Here is a 26,576-nt window from a genome sequence, read left to right as displayed (position 1 = left end):
CCCGGCCCGGGGAGAGAGACATGCATCGGCTCGGCCCACAGTGCTCAGCGGCAGAGAGGTGACGAGACTAGAGCCCAGCTGTATTGTGTAGTGGAGAGGGGCCAACACACGCTACGCGTAATTGCGCACACACGCGCGATCGTCCTCTCAAATGCGGCTGCATCTCTCCAGGTCACTGTGTGAACGAAAGAAAAGCTCTGACTTGCTTGGGCAGACGTTGTTTGGTGTCACCCGCTGAAATTTAAATATCTAGCCCACCTTCAAAAAAAGTACGCACAGTGCGTACAGGATTCCGGCTGGCGGCGCCACTGGACGTGATCATGGCTGGTGCACAGAGGGAGAAAAACAGGTTTCAAGCAGGAATCAAAAACAGGGCAGAATAACACAAGAATCTACTCAGGATGAGGCCTTGTTATTGCCACTGGAGGTTTCACAACAAACTGGCAAAGACAGGAGAGGAAGGACCAGCTTAAAACAGGTAGCTGGTAATCAGGTAGCTGGGCCGCAGGTGTGAGGAGCTTTGCTGATTCTGTGTTGTTCTCCATTGTGATGACTGAAGACGGTACTTCTTATAAACGACTGAAAACAATGCATTACGATGATGTACGGTGATGTACTCGAGGTTATCGCGCCGAGGCCCATCCATCCATTGTCTACCACTTTATCCTGTATTCAGGGTTGCGGGGGGGCTGGAGCCGATCCCAGCTGTCATTGGGTGAAGGCAGGGTCACCCTGGACAGGACGCGAGTCTATCACAGGGCTAACATATAGAGACAGACAAACATTCACGCTCACATTCACACCTACGGGCAATTTAGAGTCATCTATTAACCTATCCCCATCCTGCATGTCTTTGGACTGTGGGAGGAAGCCGGAGAACCCGGAAAGAACCCACGCTTACATGGGGAGAACATGTAAACTCCACACAGAAGGAACCCAAATCTGACCCGGGAATCGAACCCGGGACCCTCTTGCTGTGAGGCGACCGTGCTACACACTACACCACCGTGCAGGTTTGACCAATGTGAGTGCAGTCCGGCGGGGGACTGAGGAGGGGTACAGTTGCAGGTATACGGGTGTTTTACAGTAACTGTACAATGGTCTCTATTTCTGCAACACTTGATCACAGTCCAATAATCAACACTGACTTCGTGGGAAAATGTGGTTCAATTTTTAACAACTACAAATTAAGAGACAAACGTAATCAAGTGTGGCTTTTTTTTTTGAAAAACTGACATTACAAAATTGTGAAAATATGTAAATTAGACCCCAAACAGAACGGTCTGTGCTGACTTACAGTAACTGAAAGTCATGGCTGCTTAGAGGAAATTAGAAAAACATACAGTATGCTTTAAAACATGTAAGTCAATAACGTAAAATATAAAACCATACAAAATCACAGATAAAAGCCTTTCAAAACAAACAAGAATTTTTAGAAGTATTTCTTGTTTCAACCTGTATTCTTAGCTAACTTATGCAATAGCACAATTAAAACTATTTTGTCATTCAGATTGACAATCGCACCTTAAAGGGGTTAATTTCTCATCCCATACTTTTTAAATTTGTTATATTTGTAAGTTATCTATATATTTCATCCTGGATTCCGTTGCATGCAAGTGACAAAGAAAACACTCAAGTAGGCCTGCTACATGTGATAAAAAAACACAGATTTCAAAAAATACTTAAAATATTTTATTCTTTGCACTAACGTTGTTTGGTACCCGATGGCACTAAAATATACAACTCAATCTTGTTATTTGGTGACTATGGCTAAAGTTTCCCGAACTTGGCTTTGTCTGCTGTATATTTTCATGCAAAAAGACAAAAGTTGCATTGTTCCCGCATTGCATTGCATTGCAACATTGTTGTACAATTTTGTGTTGCAGACATCACCCCCCCTTCCCCTAAATACCCTGCCCCCGCCACTCCTGTCACCACCCCCAAAAATACCCTTCTGGATATGGCTGATTCACTGTGCAGGTCTTTCTGCCCTCTTTGTTTGTTATGTTCTTTACAGTCCATATATAAGTGTAATTAGTGGAAGGTGTGTGGTGTAAACATAGGCACTCTAGTTGTATCTGGCCTCTGTGGGCCTCTAACAGAGGTTTAATATCTTCAAGCCTGTACACGTGGCTCGATAGCCAACAGCTTTTCAAGCACGGTTCCCATAATATACTAGAGAAACTGGGATCCAGGTGTATCGTAGAATGTTGCCAAAACCTTCTGAAATCCCTGTAAAAGAAGGTGGGCTGCAATAAATACTTGATTCCTGTTTTTAAGACTGACAGTGTCTATCCATGCTAGTGGTGAGGCCATAACAAAATGGATGTGTGGTGGATGGATTCAAAAATAGTGTAAAAAAAGACTAGAAGCTTAAGTGTAGTGGGGTATTAAATGTCACCTTTGACCTGAGCCATTTAGCTACATAAATGAAGCGGACGATCCTCTGAAAGCTTTTCGGACTCAGCTTGACTTCATTCAGCTTTCATCCGCCGGAAATGAGTCTCATCTGTTTTGATCCCGACATGCATCATGTGCTCATGATTGGCAATGTTTGTCCAGTGTAGTGTGCTACTTGTTACTACATTTAGCATGTATGTTCATTGTCAAGCTGTCAATCGACATGCTAACATCAGCAAGTCAGAAGGTACTGTATATTATGTAGTCACAGTGTCAAGTTGTTGCACAGCATTCAAAATCCACCCCTCCTCTCTGGCTCAACAAGTGTGAGAGGGAGGGAGTGCAGCAGTGGTGGAGCGAGCTACAGAGTGAATGAAGAGAGGGATTAGTAAGTGAGAACAAAGCTGTGAATCAGAAGAATAATATGGTATTTCCTGCTTGTTCACAAATATCCACACCTCCTCAATTACCTTTGATTCATCCAACTGTGGCCTGTGTGTGTGTGTGTGTGAGTGAGAGAGAGTCCCAAACACAGCAAAAACAAAAAAGGAGGAGGAGGAACTTAACATTGGCCTGGTTCCCTCAACAAAAAAGCCAATAGGAGTTTCCTATTGGAATTTGGATCATTACAGAAAACAGGTTATGATACTGACATGTTTTGTTCAGCACTGTTATCTTCACAAATGAACAACACTTACATGATTTTTGAAGCAAAAAGGCAATTGCCAGAAGTAAAAAGTTAAAATGTTATCAACATCACCACCACTAAGCTTTCAACTTGTAATTTAATTTCACACAATTACCTCCAATACAAACGCCTTTCCTCTTAGCGTGACATCTAAAGTGTAAAGTTTGAGTTCAAATAGTTTGCAAGAATGTAAACAAAAATTCATGAGTGGGGCTTTTACTCACGTATTTTAGGTCTCTTTAGCATTTGTTTAAAAAACAGCAACAACATTGACTCAGGCTGAAGCCGATGGGAGTTTGGTCTTTAGTTAATAATAAGATACAAATCTTAGACAAAAGGAAATTGTGACTTGATTGTGGCCCTAAATAAAACGTCATATCACCAAAATTGTCACAGTCAACCTTTTGTGTAGAGATATTTCAGTTTAGGCCAAAGTGTTGGACCAATGGCCTCTAGCATCGGGCCAGTAGTGTGGCGACAAACCTAGTCACTTTTTAATTATTGCACATAACCTCCATTTTTAGCACGGGCTTTGCAGTCAAAAGACGGGTGACTAACTGTTACATGTTATGTGATTTCATAACATTTCAGTGTGTGCAAACACAGATATGGCACATACAAAGGTAATAAAATATTATTTATAAAACACAAAAGGGTATAAAATTAAAAACGGTTGGTTCTGTGAATGTGCTGAGGGTTTCAGTGTTCAGTTTAATTTTTAGTGTATTCGCACACCATTCTCTGAAAAATGTCACTCTTTCATTTGCTCGCCTTGCTTTCTTTCAGCCTTAGAGATGAAGTATTCCTCACTCATCTTCTTAGTTTTGGCGAGCATCTTCTCAACAATTCACCTCTGTGTGTCCGCTTCTGTTGCTCTCCCCCCTCGGTCCTTTCACACCGTGGTGTTTTTAAAGTACATATACCCTGTTGTGGAAGTGGGTTTTATCACCCCTCATCGTGCTGTTGATGATCAGTTGCAGAAGATCTGCTCTCCTCTTCCTCGACGTCTCCCTGCTTCTATACCTCTATAGTCTTGAAATATATCCTGGCATATATAGTATCCAGCTGGCTGTGCAGGGCGTGGAAGGAGGGTCTCTTGGAGGGCTCAGCAGCCCAGCAGTCCATCATGATGCGGTAGATATTCTGAGGGCAGCGGGTTGGACACGGCAGCCGAAACCCAGATGACAACAGATCCAACACTTCCTTGTTACTTTTTCCTAAAAGGCAGAAATATGAATGCATGAGCGTCGGAACAGATCAATACATTTCCTTTTTTTTTCTTTTGCAGGCAGGGATATTCCACTGTGCAGATAACCAGCAACTATAACATCAGGAATTGCTGCACCAACTCAACTTTGAAAGGTAAAGCCAACCTGACTCATCATATTGAATCAAGATATGCAATGATCTAGAAAGTATGATTATCTGTGATTGCTCATAGATTTAGAACTTAAATGATAAAGCTAGTCCTCAATTTTTATCTTGTAAACAAATTACATGAAACGTATAATACTTTGTTGTTTGCTGCACTCGGCTCCAAGCGCATTGATTCCAACTGACAATATACATTTTTCTAAATAGGCCACAAATATACAACTTTATTTCTAAAAGAACAAAGAAATAGTGCATTTGTTGGGACTATTATCAGTCGTGGATTAATCTACAGTTTGTGCTCGAGTGAGTATTTGGTGTAGTGAAAATCTACAGTGTGTGTGTCTTCGTGGTAATGAAGGTAATTATCACCCAAAACAACAGTGTGGCTCATTGATTTGATTTGTTTTTTAATCGTTTTTGGACAATGGTGCTGAAAATAGTCCGAAACAAATGCACTATTTCCTCCCGTTGGAGCAACATTTGATGAAAAACTTCGGTGCCCAGCTTTTATGAGGAAATTATTTAGCCTTTTTAAAAACAAAATGATATATTTGTAGCCCATTTATACCAAAAAACAACAACATTGTGTTGGTCATCCTTTCAATACTTTCCAAATTGTTCAACTGGCTTATCTGTGGCATATTTGTTTTTGCCATTCTTTTCATGGGATATGTCGACAATAATTTAAATACAGATGGATATCCCCATTTTTGTTAATTTGCAAAAACAAATATAGGTGATTAAACTGTATTTTCCAAATTGCATTATTCTACTGTAACTGTACATGTTTAACCAACAACATCTTACTGCCATCCTTCAAAACATCATCAAAACTCACAGTCACAGTAAAGCACACTGAGAAGGGTGTAACCACACATGGGAAACAATCAGCACACCCAGTACCTCCATTGTCCTTGTGTGACTGGGAGAGTTGTTCATGCTTCCAATACTTTTCATCTGATTAATAAACGGGTTAAAACACTGGAATCAATTAGCTAAAGAGTGGAGTGGTTTATAGAGCTGTGATTCCAGCCCTTTCTTAAAGATGGGAAGGAAGTGAACAACGTACCTTCATAAGGCATCTTGCCACGTGACATCATCTCATACAGCAGGACCCCGAATGACCAGACATCAGATTTGACAGAGAACTGCTGGTAAATTGCCGCTTCGGGAGCCGTCCACCTCACTGGGATCTTAGTGTTTCGACTGGCTGTATACACACTGTCCTGTAGAGAGAGATGGTGAACAGTCATACATGCAGACTTTTAATATTAACAGAACATGCATATCCATCAGACAGTGTTTCTTATTGTAAATCACCCCCTCTAAATCAAGCCCCTAGCTAGACATAGTGGCAGAACTGTGTACTGCAACTTCCAGGTCCATCACATTGGCCCCAAAAATACTCCCCCCCCCCCCCCCCCCCCCCCCACACACATTTACATTGCGAGATGGCCAGAAGCACACTTAACATTGTCTCATGTTGCTGTGTAAACAGCCAATTGACTAGTTGAATGAAAATGTCATGGTGACAGCTTTAATAACAACATGTTAAAGCAGTACAACCGAAAAAATCCATCCATGATAATTGTGATTAGAAATTAAGATTTTAGAACAGTGTGTATTTTCAGACATATAATGTTGAAAAGGTATAAAAGGGAGAAAAACTACCGAGTCTATTTCTTGCAAAACATGTTCCTGCTTTTTACAAGATGATGTATTTACAAGGTAAACTGCAGCACAGGCCAGTAGAGACTGTTTTCATGGAGAATCAAATGTATTAACAATAAATATGATTGCCTCTCAAGAAATGCAAGAGATGTGGTAATGATGTATTAATGAAAAGTATTACACACAGACTCTTTGGTGTCTTAGAAGCTCTGTATGAATAAAACATTCTGTTATTACACACAAACGCACTAAATTATGCAGATTTGAGTGCTGCTCTATTTTCCTGGACAGATGGAGGGAGGATGGAGGTATTCATTAAGTATACATGAGTTTACACAGGAACAACAAAGCACACTATACATATTTAAAAGAACACGGATAAAGAATTAGCTTATTCTAAAATAAGAAAATGGTTCTTGACAAATGCAACAAACACCCTCAGCTTCATCCTGTGTTCATGTCGTCTCTCTCTCTCTCTTAGAGACACACAGCCTGCTCACCTTAATAATCCGAGCCAGTCCGAAGTCGGCCACCTTGCAGACCAGATCGTCTCCCACCAGGATGTTTCTGGCAGCCAGGTCCCTGTGGACGATGTTTCTGTCCTCCAGGTAGGCCATGCCCTCTGCAATCTGACTGCCCATGTAGATCAGATGAGCTGATGTCAGCACCTGGCCTTCAGCAGCTACACACACACACACACACACACACACACACACTCAGCTAAACTGGTGAACAGCATGAAATTGTTTTCGATAACCAAACACTTCACAACATTTTTTTCCCTCTCTCTTTATTATATTATCTACTGATCTGTTGATAGCCTTCATTCCAACGGTCGGGGACTTTTTTCCTGAAGTCACTGTGACCTGTACACTTAAGAAATCTGTCAAAAGTCTCCCCAAACAAACCTTCACAGAGTTTGCCGTCTGCAATGAGTATTTTTAAACTGCAAATTTTCAAAGAGTTTACAAAATGAACTCACATTACAGAATGTGAAGAGGTTACAGTGCTGACCTCATGTCAAAGACATCAGCTTGTCAATAATAAATTCATGGTCTATACGCAACTGGATCAAATCCAAAGTAGAAGAAACAAGAAAAGTAATATATAATAGTCTCCTGGTGGCCAAGTTGTTTTCTCGTCTTTTCTACAGTAAATGAAGCTAAATGTGGATCATATGGACCTGGTTGTAGAGATAAAATGCTGACCCCTATTTGTTTGGAGGATGTGGCCTTTTAATGTATGATACCAGCTCAGTGTGCAAAGATATCTTAGAATCAAGTGGATCAAGGATAAACTTGTCACATCACATCAAACTTGATAAGTACAAGAGCTCCATATAGGAAACTGTGCTGTGAGTGTGTGCAGCAAGTTTTCCACCAAGTGACTCATAAAGCTGACTACTGATTGTGCAGATAAGCAAATAGCTGTCACATTAGAAAGGCAATGCTATTTATGAACACATTATATTGTTCTACTCTTACTGGAAATAATCCGCTGCAGAACATAACTTGCAGAAGTGGTTGTAGGGCAACCCTGAAGCAGATAAGTACAGTCATGTGCAACGTCTATAAAAACCACCCACTGGAATGAGCCTTATCAGAGTCCAACCACTCCCACTTTACTGCCAAGACTCTGTGTGATGAAGCCTTTACTTCTCTGCTGGGACCAGATTATAATTCCATTTGCTTGAGTCTATATCATGCTTCAGAGGAATGTCTGAGGTAAGGGCAGAAATTCTCAAGCCCCCAAAAAAAGGAAAAAAAAAAAAAAAAAAAAAAAACTTTACTTCCTGTTCTAAACCTCTTTCAGGAAGCATGTGGCATTGAGAAATGGTAAATAAACCAATCTAAACACTTGTTGAGGAACTGATTTACCAACTGATTCCTGATGACATACTCAATATATTACAGGCGTTTTATGACTTTTTATTATTATTATTATTCTCTCTTTATCGATAGATAGATATTCATCAAACATTTTATCACCTCTGATACACTTTCATTTTATGAACTTTTATGATCCCGGCTAAGGTTAAGTGAGCAACCCATGTATATTAATGTGTGTGTGCTGATTTTAACACTCACAGGCGAGGTAGGACTTGAGGCTCCCTTTCTTCATGAGTTCGGTCACGATGTAGACCGGCTCTCCTCTGGAGCACATGGCCAACAGCTGGATCAGTTTGGGGTGATGGAGGCTCTTCAATGCCTGAACCTCCTTCACAAACTCATCCTGCTTCGTGTCCTCTAGAAGAGGAGGAACAGAATTCTTGGTGAAGTTATACCTTATTTGATTATCTCGGCTGTCCTTGTTCACTATCCTTAACTTGGCTTTACATGCCATCTTTACAACCACGTCTTCTTGTCACGCATGTTTCCCACTTTTTCCCAAAATGTCCATAAATGTCATTGAAGCAACCTTCACCTCTCTTTCTCTGGACTTTAATATATTACTAAACACATCCTTCCTTCCACTTGTTATTACTACTGCCATCTGTCACACTCATGTTTTTGTCCATCCTGTGAATCTGTCCATGTTAACTTTAGCCTCCTGAATGAACAACTTTTTCTTTTTGCCGTCCTCCACGAGGGTTGTTGGTACCTTCAGCTATGATGATCAAAAATGAATCTGCCATTAAACCCGAACCCTCTGCTGTAAAATCCTTCTTCATTTAAAAAGAAACTTCCTTGAGATGTTTCAGCATTTGAGAAGCCTGAAACTGGACTTCCTGGTTTGTATCTGTTCCAAATGAATGTAGCCCCTTTAAGAAGTGAAAGGATGGGCGGAAAGCATTTCTCTCTTTCGGTGTCTGTTCTGTTTGAAGGTGGGTATGGTTATGTAAGTATAACTGCAGCTCAGTAAAAACACCATTTTCATGGGGCGTTAAAGGACTATTTACTGCCACCTGGTTTTACTGCTTCATACCTTGTTTCAGAGTCTTTATGGCCACTTTCTTGTTCTCGGTGGACCACAGAGCCTCCCACACCTCTCCAAAGTGTCCCTCTCCCAGTTTCTTCTGGAGCCTGAACTCCTCTCGAGGTCTCTCCCACGGCTCCATGTCGAACAGCTCCCGCTGCACAGAGACAACAGCGTGAGTCAAGACAACGTTAAAGTCAGAAGAGTGGACGAGACGTATGCAGAGGATGCTGCAGAAACACCGGTTGTGGCAAACCCAATGTGAAACTCATTGGTATAAGTACTGTACGTACGTCTTTGATTGTGGACGCATTCAATTACATATTCTGGACACTTTCCCTCAACACCGTTGCTTTTGCTGATATTACACATATCGTCTTTAATGCTTGTTGTCCGACTGACTTTTTTATTCACAGTCCCTTGGAGGGAAGATCAAGAGGACAGAAGACAGGACCGAAGACAGCTACCTAAACATACATTACAACAGCCTGGGTTTTAGTTCCCTGTGAGTCACAATTTTCATATATCTCTTCCATGGCCATTGGAAAGTCCCTTGTCTTCACCTTTGAAGCCGTTTTGTGGAAGGTAAGTGAAAGATGAATGAATGAATGACAGGCTTAACAAATGGCATGAATTCAAATTTATTGTCAGAAGCAATCATGATGATACACATCACTTTGTTCTAATGATCAAGTGCTTTGATAAACAAAAAAATGAAATGAATACATAAATGAAATGATTGGTTAGAAACACACGATTAATAAATTAAATAACAATTAGTCATCATTATCAAATAGAGAACACAACAACAGATGTACGGGAGCAGTGAAGTCCAGAAGGATCTGATTCCTTTGTTCACCCTTCACATGATGATCAACAGCCAGTCTCTGTTCCTGCCCTCCATGTTGGACTCTGAGCCAAACAGGCTTAAAGAAGCACTCGTGTCGCTACTTCTATGTTCGGTGATAAACAAAAGTTTGGCCTATATTGTGCAAAACAAACAGAAATAAAAAAGGACATATACATTGAAATGACCAACATTCGGTTTCAGTCTGCTGCTGCTACTTTAACTTTATACAGATTTTCTAATAATTTTCTATTTTTTAGCATATTTCCCCATTATAATAATTAATTATGATAACAAAAACGTTAGTTCAGGTTGTTTTATTCATTCCATTAAATCAAAATGTCTCGATTTATAATTACGCCCAATGTAATCTCACTTATGGCTATGCATTTGATTAAACCATTTGGGCGTTCTCAGTCAGTTGGGTAGTTTATGAGGTAAATGAGCAGCAGGATGAATCTGCTTTTACAAACTGAAAGCTAATCACATGTCATCTCAAACCAAGCGGCATCAGTCTTTTGGCTACGTAGTTACAGAAAACTAATGTTGTGCACTGCCAAGCCAATACAAAGTGCTTGATAGCTGAAAACAAAACCCTGTTGGGAGCCTTTAGGTGTACAACTGTCCATACATATTGTGTTTATGAGTTATTAAGTGTTGTAACATTAGTTGACAATCATGTTTTAGTGTTTGATGTAGTTCCAGTAGCTCATGGTTTGAAACCCAAATATAAAGGTGGTTAAATAAAAAATACCAAAAGGTGAGCTGCTGCTACCGAGTCAACCTTGAAAGTCATGAAATGCAAATGACACATTCAAATCAATAATTGTATACAATGAAGCGAGTACAATGTTAACTCTAAGAGAGATGATCAAATAATTAAGTTAAAAAAAACAAAAATAAAAAAGGGTAAAATTAATTTTGTGTTGATAAAAAATGTGAGTGTTCTGTACATTTTCCATCTCTGTGTGTGTGTGTGTGTGTGTGCGCGTGCATGTGTGTGTGTTTCTGCCTCAGTGTGTCCATGGCCTCAGACTCACAGCCTCTTCTGGAAGGGAAGAGAGAAGAGGAGGAGTCACTGAGTGTCCTCTGATCCAGAAGAAACACAGATTTGTTATTTTTTTGTTCTTCCATGTAGGAGAACCACACCACAACATGATGTCCGTCCGTAATAGGCAGGCGAAGATTCTTTGTCATCCAGGTCATGGAAATCTTTGAAAGCTTTAGGTTTAAAAAAAACTAAAACGTTTTGCCTCTCATTCAAGAGGCTTCTACAGTTCTGGCGAAATGTCTTTTTAAAAAACCCTGAAGCAGGTCCGGTCGCCTACGATAACGCTTTCAAAGATCTGTAAGTGGTATGCAACATCCCCTTAGCCTAAAACATCATTCTGTATTTCTGATGTCTTTCTCAAATTGTAAAGAGTGGCTGTTTTAAATAGATGGTTTCTCAGTATGCAGTGAAACGGATACCGAGAGAACTCTGTTGTCTCCTGCTGGGCTCAAACTGATGAGCCATGAATAAAGAATAGAGCTTGCTGGGGGCTTAATGTAAGCTGCAGTGCAGAGATAGTATTTATAATTACAGCACGGCCACACAATTTTACTCTCTGGTTAATTACACTCCAAATATATTTGCCTCTTATTAATTCATGCATATAAAGCACAAGACAGCACTCATTACATTCCTGATGCAGAGCAACAATAGAAAGAGGATTTCAGGGTCTTTGCTGCACTTTGTTTCAGAAAAAAAGGATGTGCAAATTAAAAGAGATACTGGAACAATCTGGATTCAAAACACGTTTGCTACCTGAAAATTGACTTTTGAATTAGCGCCAGTGGGAAATGTGATGAGTCATTACTGGCTGTTGGTTTTCATTGTGATGAACTACAAAATCATCGGATTTGAGGACCATTTTCTACATGTATCAGTGAGGTGCAGAAAAATCACAGCACAATCTACTAATATTTAATATAAGTAAGTATTATAGCTCCTACTTTGCAAACTCAGGAGAAATATCCAGATTTCCTTGATGATCATCTGTGAAACCATTCAATGATTCCTGTTCATAGAGATCTGAAGCAACAACTGTATTTATATGAAACTTGACAACGGTAAGTTACTGAGTAATGGTAATGTGTGTCACCTACATGCGGGTTGCTGGATTGATTCTGCATTTAAACTACTTTGGTTTCTCAAATTGAAATGCTTCAAACTATGTCCTGGTTTTAGGCTCCAGCAACTATTTCCAGTTCCTCCTCCGGGACCCCGAGGCGCTCCCAGGCTAGATGGGCTAAATAATCCCTCCAGCGCTTTCTGGGTCTAAACTGGGGCAGATCCCCAGTTGGATGTGCCTGGAACAATGGGAGGCGAAGTGGCATCCTGATTAGATGCCCGAACCACCTCAATTGGCTCTTTTCAATGAGAAGCTCATGATCGATAGGTGAGGGTTGGAAGATGGACTGATAAATCAAGAGTTTGTCTTCCGACTCGGCTCCTTCACCACAACGGTCCAGCACAACACCTGCATCACTGGTGCCATACCAAACCGCCTGTCCATCTCACGCTCCATTTTCCCCTCACTCGGGAACAAGACCCTGAGATACTTCACTCCCACTTGGGGCAGTGACTCACTCCCAACCCGGTGAGTGCAGTCCACCAGTTTCCATATTCTCACTGGTCTTCCTCTCCAGTGGCCGGCCATTCCTCCTAGTCCCCCGCCCTCCGGGTTACTCCATCATTGCCCACGTAAGCGTTGAAGTCCCCCAGCTGAACTATAGAGTCCGCCAGTCTAGAGACTCCACGCAGGTCGATACTCCGAGCTCCTGTTTGGTGCTGCATATGCACACACAACATGGAGGCAACCCTCTTGTTCTCCAGCGAACACTCTGACATCTTGGCACTCAGTCGGGGGCTTGTGAATGTCCCCCCCTTTTTTTTTTTTTTTTTTTAACTTTTTTACAATTTATTACTTTTTCCGACATCCTATAGTATGACTTTATTTGGCATATTTTTATGTCATGACTGCTTTGACATATTATACTATTACTTTTTACGACAATTTGACGTACTATTTTCTGACTTTTTTGTCTGTCATACTATACAATGGTTTTTGCGATGACTTTTTGACATACTATGTATATTTTATGACTTTTTGGATACAGTACACTTTGGCCGTTTTGACAGTCTACTTTTTTTTTTTTACATATACCAAGGCTTTAGATAGCATACTATAACATTTAGTATGACCTTATAAACCATTGCATAGATGATATACACACTCTATATGTATGCTATACTGTACCATGTCAACCAGTTCTATGTAAAACTGTATAATAACTAATAGTTAATACTTTATTATTAGATATGTGATGGCCACAGCCACACATGCTAATAGACAGCAATGGTACCTTCCTGGTGGCGCCAAAGGCATGGCCAAGGATGAAGGACTGTTAAATCCTGTTGACTGATCATCAGGCCATACCATGTGCTGCCATATTGAAGGGTAGATTTGGTTTTAGTTAGTTTTCCTTTTGTATTAGTTGTAGTTAACTTCCATCTTGCTTTTCCCTCGCATCTTATTTGGTTGGGCCAAGCCAGTACATTCGTTATCAGTTGGTTGAGTTATCACTTAGTTTTGTTGATGTTATTTTGGGTATGGTTCTATTTTCCCTTCTTTTAGGCCTAGATATTAAGCTCTTGGTTTGTGTTGTTTTGCATTTTTGGAGTAAATAAAAACCTTATTTTTCTAACAAAACTCCTGTTCTCCTCATTGCCTCACTACTTGGTCCCTGACAAGATACTTGGGCATACTATATACTAGTACTAGTAGGTTGTCCTAGCACAGTATGTCATATTATTGTAATCACTGTAGTTGGTTATTGTATAGTAAATTACCTCTAGTATTGCATGTCACAATCTTAAGGATGTCATAGTACTGTAGGTCATAAAAGTACACATATATAGATACTTTAATACATACATATGTACATGTACTACTATCTTTGTGAGGACACTCCTTAACAACTAAATGTCTAACCTTAACCTGAATTTTAACCCTCCAACAGTCTTTGAAGAAGTGAGGACTCGCCAAAATGTCCTCACTCTGCAGGTTAAAACTCATATTAACATATTAACTTTTAACCATTGTAATGGTGAACTCGTTAACAAACAGCTGCTTATTTAGACATCCACCAGACAGGTCTACATCAGCCTTGATGTAGAATCGTGTTTCTGGCCATCTGACAAATGCAAGTCCACTATTCACTCTTCTCTTTGCTCTGTGGTCCTCCACACAACTCTTAAGGGAAATGTCTCACTCCTCTTTTTCATTATCCTCAAGGGAAATGTTTTACTAAATCTCTCACTATATCCTCCAGCTAGTCTGTTTGGTGAAAAGAGCTGAAGTGAGGTTACTGAGGAGTGAGATGGAACTAATGCAGGGAAAGTTGTAAGCCATAACACCAAAACAAGAAGTAGTTGAGGGGAACTGTTGAACCTGGTGGTACTAGTGTATAGGGCTGAACGATTTTGGGAAAAGATCTAATTGCGATTTTTCTGACAGATATTGCGATTTCGATTTGATTCACGATTTCCTTCAAATCAAGCTTCAGTGCAATATTCACAATGTACAGTAACATTAAAACATTGAATGCTATTACTCTAATGCAAGGACTAAAGTTAAAAATTGCTTCCAAATGGATTTATTAACAAGAAACATGCATGTTCATTCTTTAAAGTCCTTGACCAATGGCAGTTATTACAAATGAACTATAAGAGCCATCTTTGACTGTCTTAAAATGTGCAAAAATCCTTAACTGTAATCATTTAATTGTAAATCAAAAACTGTTATTGAAATAAAATGATCCTTCTAAAAAATATGTCAGACATTAAAATAGGTGGGTCATTCATTTATGGCTTACCACTTTTTCTTTACCGTCCACGTATAGCTGTGGGACGGCAACCTGTTAGAAGTCGGTGCGGGAGGGAATCGTATATCTTCTGTCCAGCGTGCGGAGGAGGTTTTTAAATCCGTCTTTCCGGTGTCTTCCGCTGCTCTTATCATACAGAGTTACACTGGCAAAAGATGCTGTAATTGTAGTCTGTTTGCTACAGTGGGCCTGATCATCATAGTCACCGGACTTTTCACCCGACTTTTTCGTCATGCACGCGTCATGCAAATGTCTGTGGTGATTTTTCAAGTGCCGGTGTTGTGCCGTAATCAGCGCCCCTGCCGTGAAATGCACGCTCTCGCGGGAGATTATATCACCGGTATATATTGGTTGTGTTTCCGCTGGATGTTGCAACTTTAGCGCGACAGGTTTTTCACAGTACCCGTTTCTGGTGCACGTCTGCAGCCTCAAACCAGAAATACTCCCAAATGACGGACGTGCTGTTTTTCTTGGCGATTAAATCCCCTAACTCCGCTTCTGGTCCAGTTGAAGTAATTTCTGACTAATTACAAATACGGAGCAGGTTAATACTGATTGGTTAGTGTGACCTGTTCACGAGTAGTCTGATTGGTGAGCTTGGCAGGATGGTCGGGAGACGGCATGTGTAAAATAGTTGACAACAGATCCTGGGTGAGTCAGGAGCGCTGCAAAAACCGCAGCTTTGGCGATCACATGATCGCGTTGTCTGAAATCGCAATTTCGGTCAGAAAACGATAAATCGTTCAGCCCTACTAGTGTATATACACTGCTCCAAAAATGAAGGGAACACTTAATCATCACAGTATAACACCAAGTCAGTGGTTGTGAATCAATTTCAGCTGCTTTGGTGCAAATGAAAGTGACAACAGGTGCAATGGAAAGGCAAAAGCAAGATAACCCCCAAAAGGAAATGGTTTTGATGTGGTGGCCACAGACTGCTTATCCTTCCTGACTGATTCTTCTCTAGTACTGTGTTGACTGTTCTTGTCACTACTTGTAGCCTGAGGTGGTACCTGCAGCCCAATCAGGTTCACAGGTAGTCCAGGTGCTCCAGGACAGGACATTCATATGTACAAGAAGGTTTGCTGTGTTTTGAATCCAGCCCTCAATGGGTTGATGATTTTGGTTTCCATTGACTTTTTCTTACGTAATTAGTTCTCAAATAATTATACAATAAACATCAATAATTACTTTCAACTTGAATAATTAGTTCATTAAGATCTGATGTGTTGATTTAAGTGTATTAAATCGCAGTGTAGGTTCATTACTGCAAGCTACCCTGGGCCCATTGCATAGCCCACAGTCATTTGCTATAAGGTTAGGTGCGAAGGAATGCATTATAAGACAATCAATAAGTCTGAGGGTCCTCACAAGAATACTAGAAATCATTGTGTGCATGTCTTTGTGTCCTACCTGCTGGGCGCAGGGCTCCTCCAGCAGCACTCCCAGGCTGCGAGGGTTTTTCTGGTAGTAGGAGATCAGCTCCCCCAGTGTCGCAAAGGAGATCTTATCTGAGACGAAGTACGCCCCGATGGTGGAGCGCTGGATCCTGAAGTGGTACACTTTCCCCTCACTCCGGGCTGTAAGAGGGACGGCAGGGTTATACAGTGGTCACATATTGTATGTTTGAAAACACAAACATTATAAAATGTTTCATTCATGGAGTTTTTGTACCTTCAAATCTGATTATTTCATCATCAAACTCAGCATGTAACATTTCAGTCTTTGTCTCAACCTAAAATGTATCATATGTGTAAGAAGGAGATGCTTTTGTGCTGAAAAAGGACAGAAGGACAGTTTTGTTGAAGAGAAACTGCACACTTGCATGTGTTTGTTTAAGCTAGAAACTAAATGATATGATGATGAAACATACCAACACTGGTGTTAATATTGAATAAAAATGGCCAAAACACCATATCCTTTTGAAATCAGACCTCCCCTTGCAAGGTCACAGTTGGGATTAGTCTACGTCATGAAATAAAAGAATGTTAAACCCCTTTAATGAGACCCCTGTCCTCTCCTCTTCCCACTATCGTCTTTCCATTTTCTGTAACCACTGTGTAGCATTACAATCACAACAAAGCACAGGCCTGTTCTCTCCCGTCACTGGCCTGGAAATGATGCTCTCAGCACATTATACAATCTGATAGCAATGTACGTTCCTACACCGTGACAAGAGTCTAAATGAAGCATTAAGTCGTTTCACTTTTCTCATTTAGCGGCTGGCTAGTTAACTAGCTAATGTTTGTTAATTCCACCATGTTTTCATGCTGACGTTACACGGATTACAGAAAAGCATTGGACCAGCAGGCTGTTGGGAAGCAGGGTCCCTGCTCCCCGCCTCAAGGAGACTTCAGCAGGGATTCTGAGTTGCTACAGCTACGACGGTCCGTCCCTGAAGCTGGCACCCAGAGAAGTAGTCACCCCGAGGCGTGGAGGGAGGTGGAGGGACCACGGGTGCCAATTCAGTCTCTTATGGTCTGATATAGATTAAAGCCATCAAATTCCAGGACTCATGCTATATGGTTAATTTCCAAGCTACTGTAGCTGTCCTATTTGTCGAAGCTGTGTCGAGGCTTTCATCATATGGAAGTAGATAGCGATCGCAGTGGGGTTTCATCTCCCACCCTTGTACAGGACTGAGGCTCAGACATGGTGGAGAAGTTCCACCTTTAGTAACTTGGACACATCAGACATGCAGAACGATAATAGTGATTATATTTAAGTGTGTGTATCATGCACTTGTGGATGGACACAATCACAGAAAGAGGAACAGATAACAATACGGTAAATATACATGACCTAAAATTATGTCCATACATTTTAATGAATCATGTAAAAAATAATTGTAATTTAATGCAAATATTGCAATTTGATGATTCAATTATAACGTCCCATGTATGAGAATTTCACTATTTATTATGTGCTAAATTTAACTAATTGATAATATGCTATGACCTTTTCAGGCAGACAGGACAGGAACGGGGATGGAAATAAGCCTTGGCTAGAAATCATATGCAACACATCTGTATTATCATTATGCTTCTTTTCATTGAGCCTGACAAATAAACAAATAAATAAACAAATATTTATCCAAGCTTGCTCCTATTAAGATCGTCTTGAATCAAAAAAACAATATTATATATATTTATATATAAATAATACATTGGGCATTTACATTGGCATTTTACATTGGTGTTGTTATCATTTGCTGTGTTTTATATCCAGCACTCTATTGTTTTGTGGACTTGGCACATGTATAGCTCTATATCTAAAAATAAATTAATACAGTCTCAATCGAATTAACCCCATCTTTAACAAGATGACTTGATCTGATCGGAATATCTGCAACTGTGCCATAAAACTGCAGCTGAAGGTGTGGTCTGTTCTGCTTTCGCTCTCAGGCACGTCTGCAGTTCAGAGTACTGATGATGCATATTTCAGGAGGACCAGCACAGTGAAATTCTAACTGTCTAACGGCAGCATTTTCTCTCCGGGACCTAAAGGACCTTGAAGAAGGGCAGAGAGGGAGGATGGTAAAGAGGAATGGAGTGGACGGGGGGATGGAGAGGAAAAGATACAGAAGATGGTGAAGCCAGAGGGCAAAAAGAAAAGAGGGGAGTAGACACACACACACACAGAGAGGGAGAGTAATAACAGAGGCTTTAAAGTCACAAATCTCAGGAGATCCATTAGAGAATTGGCTGCAGGCTCATTCATAAAACTAGTGTGATGATGTAGGTCCAAATGTAGGTTACTACAGCTGAGGACAAGACACTCTCCGGTCTACCAAACACTCCAGCTAAAGCTCTGCTTTCCAATTTAACTTCAGAAAATAAAGACAGAAATATCTGCACATTATTAGTTACATTACTACAAATGTACAAATGTAAGCTGACAGCGTCATTTCTTAAACAAGGTTCAACATTTTGGTAGTTTACTTATATTTTCCTTTTGAGAATACGATGAGAAACTCAATGACAATCTCACGCCTGTGTGTTAAATTACAGAGCAGGAGAGAGGAGGTGATTAGTTTAGCTTAGCATGAAGACTTATATTAGTGGGACACAGTAAGCCAGGCACCCTCCTAAGTTAAAAAATACATCTACCAAGAAGGGGTGTCATGATACCAGAAATATAGTAATCAATACCGATACCAATACAATTCCATGACTCTCAATTCGATACCACGATAATAACAAAAACCCATCTACCGTTTCTATGTTAGCCCTGTTATTTAGCCAAGCGGGACCACAAGTTTTTATTAGCTAACGTTAACTAGCGCTGCTCCTATCGATCGCCACACAGATTTCTACTTCACAATGTAGCATTAGCAGAGACATTTTCTGGGGCTGCTATTCGTACCAGCCCGAGTCCCCAGTACCTACGCCAGAAAGACAAGGACCGTCACATTTTCAGCATTAGGGCATCGACTTGACATTGGTTCTCGTGCCAGCTCTACTACCAATGATTAACATAGTGTAGAGTTACGTACCAAAACAAACCACAACATATTATATTTCTCAAATCAAAATGGTAAAGATGAAGGAATAAAATGCAATGCCAAATGTCTTCTCTACTTCAGTGCCATTCATTTCTTAATCTCTTCAAATTCTCTTGTGTTACCATACTGATGCGTTCACTGACACATCCTTAACTATCTCTACCCACAACATTTGCCAACACTGGACTGCAACAGTGAGCAGACTAGATGTTATATTTTACCATCAGGGTCACATCGTCCAAACACAAAAACTGTCTGTGGCAAAACCAGCTCCATATCCAAAAAACTAAAGAGAGATGAATTATTTTCTTTTTAACACCAAATGATGCCTCACAAGTTTGAAAAAAGGGCAATCAACCATCGACTTCCAAAATGGCTGCCTGGGGGCATGTTGTATCACCTCCTGCCCTCTATAGTGGGAGCAGGGAGAGAAAATCGAAAGCAGGGAGATGAAGGTTGACAGAGGCTGGAGGCAGTGATGGATGGAGGGCAGGATGGATGGAGAGAAACGGAGAGGAGGGAGGAGCTGTAGTAGGAATGCACATGGATCACATGGATCCCCAACAAAGCATGGCACCGAGCTCAAATCACTGCAATTTAAGGAAACAATACAAAAACATGGATGCATTTAAAAAGAAATCCATCATCAACTTTGAAGCTTTTATGCATCTCAAAAAGGTGGCTGCTATGGAGAAATCATAATCACACCAAACAGGGAAAGTCATTTACTCACTAGTCCACCTTTACAGACTCATGGTCATACCTGCACTCTTTTGCAGAAGAGGTAAGTGTCCAAAACCTAATCACAAATTTGGAAGCTTGGTGGTGACGTGTCAAGTCAGTAGGTGAGTTTACAACGTTAGCTTTTTTACTTCTGCTGTCATTTGTGAAGATTATCTTGCTAAGCAAACAGCATAATAAAGTGAAATAATCCAAAATCCAATGGAAAAAAAAAATAACTGGCTTTTTGTGGCGGTAACCGTGGCGATGCCAACTTCCAGGTTGGCCTAAATACATCATCCCTGCAGCACTTTAAACATCTCTACCAGTAGGCTGAACTGTGTCTGAAATCATTCACTCCATAAAGCGCGCCCACACACTCACATGTTTACTCGATGGTGTGCAGTACATAGAGGATCCAGGCACATAACATAACGTAAAGGGGAGGTGGATGTGGCCCCGAGTACCCAGGGTCCCAATGGGGGGAGGGCCCCGAAAAGATTGGGATGAAAAGTTGCTTTTTGTTTGCAATTTTTTTATTTCTAAGTAAATAATGGCGCAAGTAATGTCAAATTGGCTGAATAAAATGTTTGAGTGACTGTGAATAAAAAATAGTGGGGCTCACTGTCACCCCTTACAGGAGGGGCAAACCGTTTAGTCCACCCCTGCTAGGATTCCACAAAACAGTCACGCAGCTAATTGTGAGTTGAGTGACTGCTAATGCTGGAGCTAATCTGCAGCAGGATAGTCCCGTCTTTCCTCAAGAAAGGGGAATCAGGGTCACAAAAAAGAAAGAAAAAAAAAGCGAGCTGAGAGAAAATAACTTATTTCTTTCAAAAGAAAGATGAGGTGAATAATTGCACCATATAACATGAGTTAATCAGCATTCTACCTACATGTCACATTATATTACATCTAGCAAAAAATGTAATATCTAGCTGATAAATGAAATACCTGGCAAAGCCTAACATCATCAAACACATGGCCCTTAGTTTGAAAAGCAGCCACAGAGCGTGGAGCAGCAGCCTCTCATCATCTCCTCATGTTACAGGATGTGGACAAGGTGAGCTCAGTGCAGCTAAAAGTTATTCCAAGCATCATCAATTGTCGAGCTTAAAACCACTAACATCAAGTAGCCCGTTTTATCGTATGTTACGCTTGAAGCAGGTGGAGAGTCTCATATAAATCCTGTGTGCTTCACGCTGGTAGAGGGCTCTGTCCTTGTAGATAATGAGCAAGAAGATGTGATAGAGGACGATGGAGGTGAAGAGAGTGAGGGAAACGAGAGCTACTCTGAGGGTGAGGAGGAGGAGGAGGAGAGGACAGAAGAGGAAAAGTGAGAGCCCTGCAGAACAGCATTTGCCTGAGGACCCAGGATTATCAAACACACATATCACACATTATTACTTGTACAGATTAATTGTCTGCCCAATTATTTGTAAGGAAAACATATTTTAAAGATGTGTGAGATACAAGGATCAAGAGAGGAAGGGGGTCCACAGAGCTTTTGTACAGGGCCCAGAGTTTTGTGCTTCACCTCTGACTGTATTTATGCGTGATGATATTAATCCCCATAATAGTCATTTCATTTTCACAGTATGTCAGACATCATGGGATAACCCTCCGTCATCTTACATGGATGTTCTTTACAATCACCACTAAAGGGCAGCAACTGCTTTTCAGCTGGTCAGCACATTCACCAGACCACACGTCGTATTTGCTCAAAAATGATACATATGGGATTTTTTCATTGATCCATAACAACCCAGACCACTTTTTCCTTAACGGAAAATACATTTTATTAATAATTGAATTCATATGCTTGCATTAGTTTAAATGTGCTTTGAGTTAAAAACAACCCTGAAAATATATTAAATACAATTAATTGCATGAATTGAGCAGCTCATTACTATTTTCCTTATTGTGATACAAGACGTCACATCAGCTTAAAGGCTGATTTGCAGGATATTTATATTGCTTTGGAAAACTGTGTCACTGTGGGTTCTTATGGGCTATTCTTTCATAGCACAGCTGTCATGGTGTCCTGTCACTGCATCCCAAAATGAGTTTGAGCAGCTTAAAAGGCACTTCAGTCACCACCAACTCTCTGAATACACTAACAGTTTCCCTCTTACTGCACGTGGCTATTTGCTCTGATCTTGGAATTGGACTGTTTTTAACAACGTGTTTAATTCACTGCATTACGTTCACAGCAAGACGGCTACAAACACAATAACAGAGAAGGAATTAAACAAGTCTCAGTGTGCAGCGTGGCTTGAAAGGGGAAGTGTAGTATATAAGTGGAGTATAAAGCAGCCAGGATGACTGTTGTGGATGGGTGGTGCCACTCACCAGAGATTGTGTACTCATCGCTGTGACTCTCACTGATGCGAACCAGGAAGGAGCCATCTTTGTTTTGGGAGGCCAGCAGCAGCTTCTCAGCTTTCACACGGTTTATGTTCCCATAGTACCACCTGAGCAGAGGACAGACGGGACACGGACAAGATGGATGAGGAAACGCTGTGGATGAATGGACCCGAACGCTTATATTCATTTAACCCCACGTTTCTCCGTCTTTATTCATCAGAATTGTGTGTTTCTTTGTGTTAAATGTCTGAATGAAAGTGGCGAACAAAGAGGAGAAGAATGTGAACAGTCATGCTGAAAACCACACAGATCACATTTTGCACATTGTAAGCTGACAATCACAGCGTGAAGGAGGATACAGTTACAGCATGAAGACGTTTGAAAATATGATTTAGATATTAATATTAAACTACTTATAAACAATTTGAGTTTCAGTGATTTTCATGCAAAAACCGATTCATGGTTTCATTTTCTCAAATGTGAAGATTTTGCTTTTCTTTGTCTGTTTGAGGGCAAACTAAAGAACGTAAAACTATAGGGAATTATTTTAACACAGCCAACAGTTGCAGCCAAATATATTATTTATTTTTCCAGTTATAGGAAGATATTTGGCACTCATTTTTTTTATGTGGTACTAAATAACTTAGATGTGCTATAAATATAAATATGGTTGCAAGAAAGGGAAAACTGGATGTTGCAAATAAGATTCAACCCGATCCAGGAAAAAAAAAAGAATAAGTAGGGCGAATACACAAACTTAAAGTATTCATCACTGAAAAAAAGTATTTGGAGAAGAGCTATATATATATATATATATATATATACACTTGTGCACTGATACACATAAATAGGATATCTTATTAATACATCCTATCTTTATACTTTTGAAGGGTTTATTTTTCAGAAGCTGTAAGAGTTGAAGTGTTGAGATTCCTGCCTGTTTGTTCAGATACAGAAACTGACCTTTATTTACTTTAAGTTATCAGGAGGGCGTGTCGGCTCTATACCTGGCGTTCAGGTTTCACAGTAACATCAAGCAGTTTCTCAAGGAACAGCAGACATAACAATAAAACATCACAATAGCAGACATTGGGATGTACTTCCACAAAAACACACGTTCTTGTATCACAAACATGAAATGATGCAGCCTTGTTTGTCATGCAACGTCCTTTAATAGATTATTATAATTATCATTATTATTATTATTATTATTATTAATAGTAGTACTAGTAGTAGTCTTCGTCAAGTAACAGTAAAGATATTCAGGTCATATTGTCATTAATTAGGTACACCAAGAAAGGACCAATGCAGTCTAAAACAGTCCGGCAGATCTTATATCCTTTGCAGGAAATAAGATCTAGTTTTTAGGTGTTGATTCAAATTCATGGTCATTTTTTAATGCTGCAGTTTTTCCTGTGCTGTTGAATTGTTTTGGCTTAAAATAGTTACTGTCATGGTCTGACATTAACAGTTCAAATAAAGTATAAAGCTGTATTATTAAGGACTCAGTGCTGATGTTATGGCTCCGAGTGTTGTGTTTGAGGACGGTGGGACACGTGGAGTTGGTGTTGGATCGGCAGCATGAGCGCTCACAGAGAAGTCAATCCAAAGAGGCAGAGCTCTCTGTTGAAACACGATGATTCCCTGCAGGCTGAATGAATAATGGAGGACCTGCAGTTGCAGCCTCTCGGCTACTTTTAGCTCCTGTCTGGTTCAACAGCAGCAGAGGTTGCTTGTTTTCCCTTCAAACACTCGTGTTCATCTCTGCCTCGGATGCCAGAAGGGTGCCTGTCTGATATGTTCTCTATATGCATCATATGATGGAAGCTTGATTCCTGTTTAACTTTTGACCAATTGTTTGCAGCATTTAAAGGGTTACACTTGCATTGTAGATCCTGTTGCTGGTTTATTACTTTAATAAATAACAATTCAGGTATCGCTATCTATACTGGGTAAAGGTCAGACCGCTTGTTTCTTTCAACCAAGTCCAGAACTGAAGGTTTTTAATGTAATATGAATGGCTAAGAAACCCACATATGAGAAGGTGGAACCATCAATTATGAAAAGAGTTGCAGATTATTTCTCAACTAACTAAAAAAATCATTACATTCAAATCACAGAGAAACAGAGTAAATCTATACAAACCACCTTAACGGAGACTTGGAATCAATAAATGTGTGAACTGATCAAATCAACTGCCAATTCATTTGCTGTTGATTGACGAACCAAATAACCTCCTAATGTTTCAGCTCTATGTGATGTAAATGAGACTTCAATGGTAGAGTCTACCAGGACAGATGACATCCAGCCCTTTTAGTGGGTTTCAGTGGTGACGAACCAGTTTGACCAACACAGAGCAGAGAGGTCAGCCCGGGTCACTTGTTATTATAGGATCCGAATGGACACATGCTTCATACTCGTGGTCATAGTTTTAAGTTCTTCCATTTAAATTGTCTATACTGCTCTGTGTATTTAGGTGACATTTACCACATGCTCTGACATCCGCAGTGACTCAGCGGGTCATTAAACGCCACAGAATCAGGTGGCATTTGGGGACAGAAGAAAAGGAGCAGAGCTGTGTGGACAAACGGAACGACCAGCAGACGGTGGTTCTTTATAGACCACTCACTTGTGTTTGGCGAACTCGTCCTGCAGCAGAGCCACGTAGTTCGCCGGGATCAGTCCGGACTCCAGAGACCCGGTGAGCTTCTTGGCCAGCACATAGTCGCCCCGCTTCTCGATCACCGACAGCTTGTCGCCCTCCTTCACCGTCAACTCGTCGTCGCTTCGGGCCTCAAAGTCGAAGAGAGCCGCGTAAAGCTGCACCGGCCGCTTCTTGGGAGACGGGACGCGGATGTCTCCGGACACGGTGCGGATCTCCGCCGTCTGCGCGGCCGGGTTGGAGATAACGTGGTTGTTGTTGGGGACGTTCGGGTAGCGGAAGTCCGGCCATATGCAGTTCCAGAGCCGGCTTAAACACGGCATACAGGTGCGACAGCAGCTCTCCATCCCGGGACATGAAGGGACGCGGCGGGGATATTCCGGCTTTTATCGTGACACCGATCAATGAGACGCGGTTCGGGGCTTCCTCAGTCCGCAGAAAACGGCCCGCTAAAGCCCGCAGTGACCAGCCGTTCAGTCCTCCGGTTTCCCTCTCTACCTCTTGCTGGAAACATACTGCACCGACAGCAATACTTGGTAGATTAGCCGGAGGAACCGGTTTTTTCTGTTGAGATCGTGGATCTGAGCTCCGCGCCTGCAGTGCGCACGGCGGCTGCGGGAATGCGGAAACGGCAATGGAGGGCATCCAAGTCGGATCGGTTCCCCGCGAGGACTCGGTGGCGTGACCCACGACAAACCGACAGTGTAAGCATGGCTCCCGAGAAAATGTTAATCCATCGTAATCTGTTGCAAACAGAAAAATGGTTGCAGCAGTCGATGCTGAGGTGGGACGGAGGGAGGTGGAGGTGGAGCAGCGGCGCGGTGCGTAAAAAGTTTGGGTTTGGCGCTCCGCACAGCTCCTGCTGCTCACACACCTGCGTGGTGAGTGGGAGGAGGGCACACCAGCGTGTGTGTGTGTGTGTGTGTGTGTGTGTGTGTGTGTGTGTGTGTGTGCGTGTGTGTGTGTGTGTGTGCGTGTGTGTGTGTGCGCGTGTGTGTGTGTGTGTGTGTGTGTGCGTGCGTGTGTGTGTGTGTGTGTGTGCGTGTGTGTGTGTGTGTGTGTGTGCGTGCGTGTGTGTGTGTGTGTGTGTGTGCGTGCGTGTGTGTGTGGCTCGTGGGGAGTTGTCCCTGAAGGTCATTTTGGTTGAGTAAACGGTGGAGTCTGTTTGCTAAACAACACCTTCCACGTACTACAGTCAAGTTCTGCACTGTTGGTGTATTTTTTATTTAACTTTGTTGCACCATGAAGACACCGCACCCTTAAGGTAAATATTCATATTGACTTATAATCACGTAATGTAATAACACTAGTATTTAAACGTTTTGATCTTGTACTGGATTTCATCTTTGAAAAAGCATTATGAACTTTAGGGGCGGAGCCAAACGCTGTAAACATTAGTGGCTCAGTCCAGACCTATGGGGGTCCCAGTCAGGTCATCTTCCCCAGTTTTCCTTATTTGGCAGCTATATGCACTATTTTTCAAGCCCTTATTCCTAAA

The 26,576-nt window shown here is 41.2% G+C and overlaps 1 protein-coding gene and 1 long non-coding RNA gene across 2 annotated transcripts in view; both read right to left on the bottom strand.

The window, feature by feature from the left end:
• Nucleotides 1–26,576, bottom strand: part of LOC311017717 — a 77,955-nt gene that overhangs the window by 42,650 nt on the left and 8,729 nt on the right. The gene's annotated exons all lie outside the window — the stretch shown is intronic.
• Nucleotides 1,233–25,652, bottom strand: srms (src-related kinase lacking C-terminal regulatory tyrosine and N-terminal myristylation sites). Its single transcript, XM_084016078.1, has 8 exons — nucleotides 25,046–25,652; nucleotides 22,402–22,523; nucleotides 16,239–16,405; nucleotides 9,059–9,206; nucleotides 8,221–8,379; nucleotides 6,634–6,815; nucleotides 5,532–5,688; nucleotides 1,233–4,305 (listed from the first exon to the last, which is right to left on the bottom strand). Exons 1-8 carry the CDS (start codon nucleotides 25,423–25,425, stop codon nucleotides 4,106–4,108), a joined length of 1,515 nt encoding a protein of 504 aa, XP_083872204.1. The 5' UTR covers nucleotides 25,426–25,652; the 3' UTR covers nucleotides 1,233–4,105.

This window comes from Eutrigla gurnardus, assembly GCF_963514095.1.
Source record: "Eutrigla gurnardus genome assembly, chromosome: 8".
In the NCBI taxonomy this organism is placed as follows: Eukaryota; Metazoa; Chordata; class Actinopteri; order Perciformes; family Triglidae; genus Eutrigla; species Eutrigla gurnardus.
Note: the sequence above shows the minus strand (reverse complement) of the source record. Positions and strands in the feature narration are given on the sequence as shown.